The sequence below is a fragment of the Gekko japonicus genome, unplaced genomic scaffold, assembly GCF_001447785.1.
Source record: "Gekko japonicus isolate JY-2015 unplaced genomic scaffold, Gekko_japonicus_V1.1 scaffold981, whole genome shotgun sequence".
NCBI lineage: Eukaryota > Metazoa > Chordata > Lepidosauria > Squamata > Gekkonidae > Gekko > Gekko japonicus.
In genome coordinates, this window is record NW_015167567.1 from 357,378 (window position 1) to 366,678 (window position 9,301).

The following is a 9,301-nucleotide window of genomic DNA, read 5'->3' on the forward strand; positions in this document are numbered from 1 at the left end:
ATATTGTTACCCTGCTTATTTAATTTATATGCAGAGTACATCATGTGAAATGCCGGCCTGGATGAATCACAAATTAGAATTAAGATTGCCGGGAAAAACATCAACAACCTCAGATATGCAGACAGTACCACTCTAATGGCAGAAAGTGAAGAGGACCTAAAGAGCCTCTTCCTGAGGATGAAAGAGGACAGCGCAAAAGTTGGCTTGAAACTCAACATCAAAAAAACTAAGATCATGGCATCTGGCCCCAACACTCCTTGGCAAATAGAAGGAGAAGTTGTGGAAGCAGTGACAGAATTCACATTCCTGGGATCCAAGATCACTGCAGATGGTGGCTGCAGCCATGAAATTAAAAGACGCCTGCTCCTTGGGAGGAAAGCGATGGCAAACCTAGACAGCATAATAAAAGGTAGAAACATCACCCTGCCAACAAAAGTCCACATAGTCAAAGTGATGGTATTCCCAGTAGTAATGTATGGCTGTGAGAGTTGAATTGTAAGGAAGACCAAGTGCCAAAGAATAGATTCTTTTGAATTATGGTGCTGGAGAAGACTCTTGAGAGTCCCTTGGACTGTAAGGCGATAACATCAGTCAATCCTAAAGGAAATCAACCCTGACTGTTCCCTGGAAGGCCAGATACTGAAGCTGAAGCTCAAATACTTTGGCCTCCAAAGGAGAAGGGAGCACTCACTGGAGAAGATCCTGATGCTGGGAAAGATTGAAGGTAACAGAAGGGGACGGCAAAGGATGAGATGATTAGACAGTGTTACTCATGCAACAAACATCGGTTTGTTTGAGCAAACTCCAGAGGACGGTGGAAGACAGGAGGGCCTACCGTGATGTGGTCCATGGGGTCATGAAGAGTCAGACTTGACTGTGCGACTGAACACCAACAATTCCATTTAGAATTGCACTGTAAAAAATTCCTTGAGTCATCACAGTGCAATCCTAAACAGAATTATGCTCTTGTAAATTGGTGGAAGTCAATGGATTTAGAGAGGTATAAGGATTGCACTGTAGATAATTCCTCCAGTAATCACCGACTAAAGAAAACAGCATATTACTCTTGGATGGAAACATTACCAGTAATTTGAGCCAAGACCTTACTCAAGGGTGGTTTACTGATTTTTTTTTAAAAACAACCCTGTGAAATTAACATTTAATTATTATTTTTTAATCTATTTCATTTTAAAAGTGTGGCAGGGGACCTCAAATCCAGGCTAACCATAACAGTCATCTTTCCAGGGTTGAAAAGTATGATTATCACAAAAAAGGAAGGCACTATTATGGTTTTACCTGAGACTTCACATTCTAATGAATAATTCCTACCCCTACAGGTGGGGTAGGAAACAATTCATAACCTCTCATGGAAATTTCAGAATTTTTAAACCGCAATTTAAAGGATGCAATAACAGAAGGTTCTTGTCAATGTTAATTTTATGTTAATTTCAGTAAAAAAATTAACAACAAAAGCAAAGATTGAATGTTTTTGTCCTCTGTGTTAGCACTGTCAGGTTAAGAGAAGAAGAGGAGAAGAAATTGAGTGCCAGCCAGCCATTTTTAAGCTCTGGTAAATAGGAATGGAGCTACATCCACTTCAGACCCATCCTAGAATAAATGTTTAATTCCTGGACATCTGCAGAACACATCAACTGTTAATCCAGAGTTTGGATTGGACCCTAAACCCTGCTGTATAGTGATGATGTCATCCCTGCTCTAACCTTCTTGCTGTGAATGGTGCTTTCCTGCTGCCTTCATAGTAATTTAACACAGGGTGGAGGGCAAGGATACAGCAAAGACAGCTCTGTTTATGTCAATAGGATCTTGAACCCTGGATGATGCAGCACATTTGTGATATATTTGGGAAACAGAGGGCCTTAGAAGGTCCTAAGAACACTATTTTGTTGCTTGTGCAGACTCTGCCAATCTCTAAAACATTCCCAGTAGACAATCAGTGTAGTAACAGGTATTATTGAAGTTCTGAGCCCAAAAGAATTTAGGTCTCAATATCGAAAGGAGTAGCTCCTCTCATGCATCCCCTTCCCAATGCAGGGATGTCTTTTTTCGCGGAGATTCCACCAGAGGTGGCAAGAATGAAGGCATCGTCTGTGGTGGCACCCCACCTCTTAAACCCTTTCTTAAAGAGGGTTACCTGGCCAGCTCTGTCTTGAGTCTGAGGGAATGGTAGTCTCCTATTCAAATGAGCAGTTAGTAGGGATGCCAGCCTCCAGGTGGGGCCCAGAGATCCCCTGGAACTACTGCTCATCTTCAGGCTACAGAGATCAGTTCCCCTGGGGAAAATGGCTGCTTTGGAGGGTGGACTCTATGGCATTGAACCCCACTGAGGTCCCATTTGAGGTTCCTGTAATCCCCAGGCTTCATCCCAAAATCTCCAGGAGTTTCCCAGCCTAGTTCTGGAGACCCTACCCACCTATCCCCCCTCTGGTGGTCACAGGGGGGACCTGGCAACCCTAGCAGTTAGAGAAAACTAAGGGCCACAAATGAATGCTGCTGCTGTTTATAATGGCTCCTTTGTTGCATTTTTTGGTCTTAAACTAACTGAAATTTGGGGGTTTTCATTTTATTGTAAATTTATTATTGCACAAGGAGCTTTGAGAGCCATCATTAGACCTGCTAAGCAGGTAAAACATTATGATAATTATCATCGCTATTAATTATTAGTATAAAATGGTAGTTCTTTCCTTTTTATTCACCACCGGAATGTATGCAAGAATACTGTAAAACTCTTGGAATTCCAGCATTTGATAAGAATAATGTTGCTGAGAATTAGACACTTTTTTTCTTGCAAGGCAAAAAGGGAAGGAATAATATATCAGATGGACTCACCGTTATGGACGATTTCCCTGCTGTGTTGCCATGTTTCAATAAGGACTTTGAGAGCTTTCTCTGTGAAACAATCTGCACAAAATGAAAACAAAGAACACGAGAAGACAAAGTCATTTCCAGGTTTTGCGGCGTGATTTTTCTTTATCAAAGAAATTTATGCACATAGAATACCAGATAATTAACTGAAACCGAGATAAAATAATTCCACACCACATGATATCACAATCTGTTTCCAGAAAGAGGCATCACTGACTGATCTCAAAATAGATCTCTTTTCCTGGGCAGTGCTGAGTGATCCTGCCACTTCACAAGCTAACTGTTGATGCTGCTGCTTCTAGGTAAAGTAAAAGGCTCAAACCCTAATGGGCAGGGGTCATTTCGTAGAAAAAGAGCTGGGGGAACTCATTAGCATAACTCATTAGCATATGCCACACCCCCTGACATCAGGGGCCTGGCAGTGGACCTGCAAGGCCAGCGGGAGTGGGAGGAAGCCCTGCCAAGGCCCTCCCTGGCCCCAGGCAGGCAGGGGTGGGGAGAGGCAGGGAGGAAGCAACTTACCCTCCCTCTTCTCCTGCCTCCTCCTGGCTGAATGAGGGCTGGAAGCGGGGCGGCCGGAAGCAGGGGGCGGGGCTTCGTCATGTGCCCCGCCCCCATGCACCTCACCTGGGGGAACTGCATTCCCCTGCGTTCCCCCCCGAAATGACCTCTGCTAATGGGTCTCACTTTTTGGTAAAAGCGTGTTTAACTTGGTGTAGCATTTAACAAGATGCAGTAAAAGCATCTGAACAACTGCTTACAAATGCCCTCCTGAAATGAGACTTAAAATATAAAGTGCTTAAAAGAGACTTAAAATATAAGACAGCAGTTCTAATCGGGTCTACTGAGACTCCTCTTCAATTGTATTCAATGTGTCTTCCTCCCAGGGAACTGTTCTTAGTGCAGTCCTAAGGAAAGTTATACTGCAACGTCCTAAGGAGAGTTATAGCCTTCTGGGTCCATCGAAATGGACAAACTCAGAAGCATGTAACTCTCAAAACTATGTTTTAATACAACTGAACTTACACAAATGAAATTTTATTAAACAGTAATCACTATTCTATTGTCCTATTCAGGGCGTTTTTTGAAGAAAAAGCCCAGCAGGAACTCATTAGCATAACAGGCCACACCCAAAAGCAGAAACTCATTCGCATATTAGCAGAAACCTGATAGCACAGCTCATTAGCATATTATGCCACACCCCATGCCTTCCCTTGGCTTGCCCGGGCACCCCGCGGCTGTGGGGAGCCCGGGCAAGCCCTCCCTTGAAGGGAAGGGAAGACAGTTTAAACTGCCTTCCCTTGGCTTGCCTGGGCACCCAGTGGCTGCAGGGAGCCCGGGCAAGCCAGCCCTTGGAGAGGCCGGGGGAGGCACAGGGAGGCATTTTAATGGCTTCCCCATCCTTCTAGGGGCCCCCTGGTCTGCCGGCCTCGGAGTCGCCGGGGGGGGATTTTTCACTTTTCAGGCCTTCCCTCTGTTGCCACGCATGCAGAGGTTTTGGCTGTAGTGGGCGTGGCCAGCTCTGAAGCCAGCTGGAATTCCATTCCTGTGCGTTTCTGCACAAAAATAGCCCTGGCTATTTTATATATATTCAGGCCTATCAGGAAACAGGCCCAGAACAGCCATGTGGCATCATTCTGGGACCAATCAAACAGCAAGGAGCCACACCCTAACCAGAAAATAATACACAGTCAACAGGTACAATGGGAGCAGGTTTTTCTTCGAAGTCAAGAGGCTATAAATGCTAGTTCTGAAAAGGGAACCAGGCCCATGGTACTGTTAGGGCTGGGCTTTGGGGACAAAGTTGAGGTTATCACTCCCAACAGAATCCCCAGTACCCAGGGGTCCTTTCCTGCAGGACCACACAGGAGTGGAGCTCTGGCAGTAAAGAGCCCAGGAGGCGGGCACATGCAACAAGCCCCACCCCCTGCTCCCAGCAGCCCTCAGTCAGAGCAAGAAGCAGCCAGGTAAGCTGCAGAGAAAGTCCAAAACAATCCAGTGGCACCTTTAAGACCCAGTTTTATTCAGGTACAAGCTCTCCCTCCTCTGCAAGGACAGATCTGCACGTTCTTCTCTCCCCCCCCCCGATAGCTAGCAATCCAAAACAGTCCAGTGGGGCCTGCGCGGTGGGTGTTGCCTTCTGACACACCTCCGGTGATGTCAGGGGGTGTGGCATATGCAAATAAGTTATGCTAATGAGCTCCTGCACCTCTTTTTCTATGAAATGACCCCTGCCAGTGGTTACAAGCACAGACTCTAATCTGGGAGAACCAGGTTTGAGTCCCCACTCCTCCACATGCAGCTACTAGTGTGACCTTGGGTCAGTCATAAGTTCTTCAGAGCTGTTCTCTCAAGGGCAGTTCTCAAGAGAGCTTTCTCAGCCCCTCCTACCTTACAGGGTGTGGGGAGGGGAAGGGAAAGGGATTATAAACTGCTCTGAGACTCCTTTGGGTAGTGAAGGGCGGGGTATCTCTTCCTCTCCTCCTCCTAATTGTGGAGATCAGCCAATAGGAAGAAATACATTTGACCCATACTTCAAATCACTATTTCCTTTATAACCTCAGCTTTTTCTTCCTGATGGAAGCCAGCTCTTTGGATCCAGTGCCTCTAAGATGGCTGAAAAATTGATATAACCTGTCATTCCACCAGCTGTAACAATTAACTGTCATACTTACTTCCTAGGGAAAATATGACTGACACCTATTTTCTTGTCGGGTAGCAATGCAATAAATCAAAACATGTCAAGGCTTCTATGACTGAAAAAAAGGAGCTCTGAAGAAGGAAGCTTGAAAAGCAAAGGTTTATTATCTAGAAGCACTGTCAATGCAAGACGAACCAGAAAAATCATGCTTGGTTTTTTAAAAAGGGGGATACTAAAGGGTTTTGTACAATGTGTCACACATCCATCAATCCACTACTAATAAGAAAAACTGCTGCTGCTTTCCAGGTTTGTTGTTGTTTTTGCCAAAATAATGAAAAGCTCAACAAATACACAAATTGAGTGGGCAAAAATTCTATGTACATATCTGTAAAAGCTGTAGATTGTGAACTTTGCAAATTGTTTGCTTTCAATAGGTTGCATACTTTCTAAATTCCATGCATGGAGGCACAGCTTTCCTCATTTACCTACTGCAGCCCCCAAAGCCCCTCATGTTGTTCCTTGGGAATGGGAGACTCCCAGAAGCAGCACTGTGGGGGGAGCTGGAGGGTTGCCAGATAGGGTTGCCAGTCCCCAGGTCCAGGCAGGGGATCCCCCGGTTTTGGGGGCTTCTGTCTGCCACCAGCCAGCTAGCCGGCAGGAGAAAACCCGCCCTCAAACAGCAATATCACTGTATGATGTCCTCGATGTGATGGAGTCACCAGGATGTGATGTCATCGCATCGGGGATGTCGCGCAGTGACTCTCTGGTTTTTGGGCAAAACTCTTTGTTTTGAAGCTGGTTTTACCATAGCGTTTTGCCCAAAAACCAGAGCATTGCCCCCAACGTCGCCAATGTGATCACATCACTTCCGGGTGACGGCAGCGCATTGTGTGATGTCCCCCCCCCGAATGCCCCCCAAATCCACCCGCTGGTGTGACAAGGGGACCTGGCAGACCTGTTGCTAGAGGAGGGAAGCTGGCAAGAATCATATGCCCCCTAGGGCATGTGGGTCTTTTTCTAGGGCACACAACCCCATATTCCTAGATCTTAAAGTAAAGGTAAAGGTTCCCTTGCTCGAAAGCCAGTCGAATCCGAATCTAGGGTTGCGGTGCTCATCTCCGTTTCAAAGCTGAAGAGCCAGCGCTGTCCGAAGACATTTCCGTGGTCATGTCTTACCTTGTATTTTATGTCATGATTGGGAGCATCTGTTTCTCTCTCCAGCATATGCTAGCAGAATGAAAGTTTAGGCTCCAGAGAAGATGATTTAAAAAAACAACAACTCTCTTTTCCTCTAAGAAGATCTGTGGGTCCCACCTCATCTTTTTATTCTCACAACAGCCCTGGCAGGGAGGCTAGGCTGAGAGATATGGACTGGCTTAGGGCTGAGTGTAAATCCAGGGCTGCATTCAGTGTCACAACAAACAGAGGTCTGTCCATGATGGGCGCAAACACAGCTTTTTGCCATCCTTATTCACTGGTTGTGTTCCTCCCACTTCTTCCTCCTCCTGATGTGTGACACGTAATTGAAGGCAATCCAAATTTGGCAATCAAGCTCCAGTTCACCATAAACTCTAGTACCCTTGGGTTTTGGGGGGTTTTTTTGGAGGGGAGTGAAGAGCCTTCCATTCACTCAGGACCTGGATTCAGATGTCACAACAAACGTAAGCTTGAACCAAAGCTCCTCAAACCAGGAAGACTCCAATTATTTCAAGGGACGCGGGGAGGGGAAGACCGATGGGAGCTCAGCAACACAACAAGCTGTGTTTGTGGCTCTCATAGACAAACCTTTGCTTGAAATGACATATCACAGGGCTCTTTTTGTAGATAAAGCCCAGCAGGAACTCATTAGCATAATAGGCCACACCCAACAGCAGGAACTCATTAGCATATTACGCCACACCCATGACAGCACAGCTCATTGGCATATTAGGCCACACCCCCATGTTACCAGAAGTGTGCTCATCCAGCCACACCCACCTTTTGCTTCTTATTCTGCTTACCTTGTTTGTTGTCAAAACCCAGGGCTTTTTTGGTAGCAGGAACTCCTTTGCATGTTAGGCCACACACCCCTAATGTAGCCAGTCCTAATGAGTTTCTGCTGTTGGGTGTGGCCTATTATGCCAATGAGTTCCTGCTAGGCGTGGCCAACTTGGAAGCCTGCCGGAACTCCGTTAGTTCATTCCTGCCCCAAAATAACCCTGGGAAGGATCCCTCCTCAGTCTCCCTTGTCCAAAACCAGCACTCTGACTCTTTGCTCTCACTTTAATCATGTCGTAATGTGAGCTCAGTAGAGACCTTCTGAACAAGAAACACTGGAAGAATCCTAATAGAGCTTGAGATATGGAGGATCTTGATTTACACCAGCTACATTTTCTAAAATAAAAGGGACTGCAATTATTTTGGTGATTTTCTCAATTACTAATTCATTCATTATAAAGGAGTGATGCACTCTAAGCTATTGAATGTAATTTTGTCACAGTGAACGCTCCCGGTATGAATACGCTGCTTTTATGTTCTCCCAGTCAATGGCTGTCAAACAAACAGTAAAACAGATCCATTTGGCAGTCAACTGCCTTCATCAGTAATTAATAATTAGAGGATGCAAGGCATCATTTATGTAATTGAGAGGAAATCAATTTTAACTGGCATTAAACTGCCCTTTGAATATGCATGCTAAGATGTGCTTCTTAACTAGCCACCTTTTGGAAACCGCCATCAATTATAGATAATGTTTATTGTTTATTTATGGAAATAAAATCCCCTACCAAGAAAGATCATAAAGACTGCTGGCTTTCAAGGAAGCAAGTTGCAACCCAACTGAACGGACAAATATTAGAAACCACTGTTATGTCAAATATACAATCACTCAAATGTCAGAAGGTCAGAGGTAAAGGGACATGGCAGCATAGGTGTAATCTTCGGGGGGGGGGGCTCAGGGGCTGAGGCTATCCCCAAAATTTTCCAGGAATGAATGAGCCCCCCCCGGGGCGCCAGCGCACCAATTTCCCTCTCCGCGCAGGGCTAGTGGGTTCCCCCCCACCTGCACTAACTATAAAGTGGCCGCCCACCTTCCAGCAGAGTGGAGCGACTTTGGAGTTGCTGCCGTCACTGCAAAAAACCAAACTGTCTTCTCACTGACGCTGCTGCACCCAGTCATCCTTAAGGTCCTGGGGGGGGAGGTAGCAGAGCCAGGATCAGAGTGCACCTGTGTGTTAGTTGGTGGGGAGGATGGAGCTTGGGGAGGAGAGGTGGGCAAGAATGGAGGCGGGGGAGGTCAGGGAGCCTTGGGCTGGCAATGCGGCTGACCGGTGCTCCTCTATGGCCTCCGATTGCCAGTGCTGTCAGCAGTGAGTGGCTCACTTTCTGTGCCGCAAGGAGCACGTTGTTCCAGCAGCACAGAAGATCCTGGGGTTTGCTTTCTCCTGCAGTCAGCGGGGGGCGGGGGCTTTCTCTCTCTCTCTTTCTGTCTTTTTCTCTTTTCTTTCTCTTTCTGTTGAGGTGTGTGAGAGCTGAAAGCAAGGGAGCTGCTTCCTCCTTCCTTCCTTCCTTCCTTCCTTCCTTCCTTCCTTCCTTCCTCTCTCCCCATCTATTTGCTTTCTTTTCCTTGCTCCCTCCTTTTCTTTCTTTCTTTTTTTCTTTCTCTCTCTCCCTCTCCCCACATCTATTTGCTTTCTTTCCATCCCCTCCCTCCCTCTTTCTTTCTTTCTTTCTTTCTTTCTTTCTTTCTTTCTTTCTTTCTTTCTTTCTTTCTTTCTTTCTTTCTTTCTTTCTTTCTTT

General features: G+C 46.0%; 1 protein-coding gene across 1 annotated transcript in view; it reads right to left on the reverse strand.

The window, feature by feature from the left end:
* The window catches only part of CPNE4 (copine IV), a 128,908-nt gene that overhangs the window by 112,316 nt on the left and 7,291 nt on the right, over positions 1-9,301 (reverse strand). Inside the window, exon 3 of the mRNA XM_015413840.1 lies at positions 2,848-2,919. Within this exon, the coding sequence (XP_015269326.1) occupies positions 2,848-2,919 (72 nt within the window). The remainder of the gene's footprint in view (positions 1-2,847; positions 2,920-9,301) is intronic.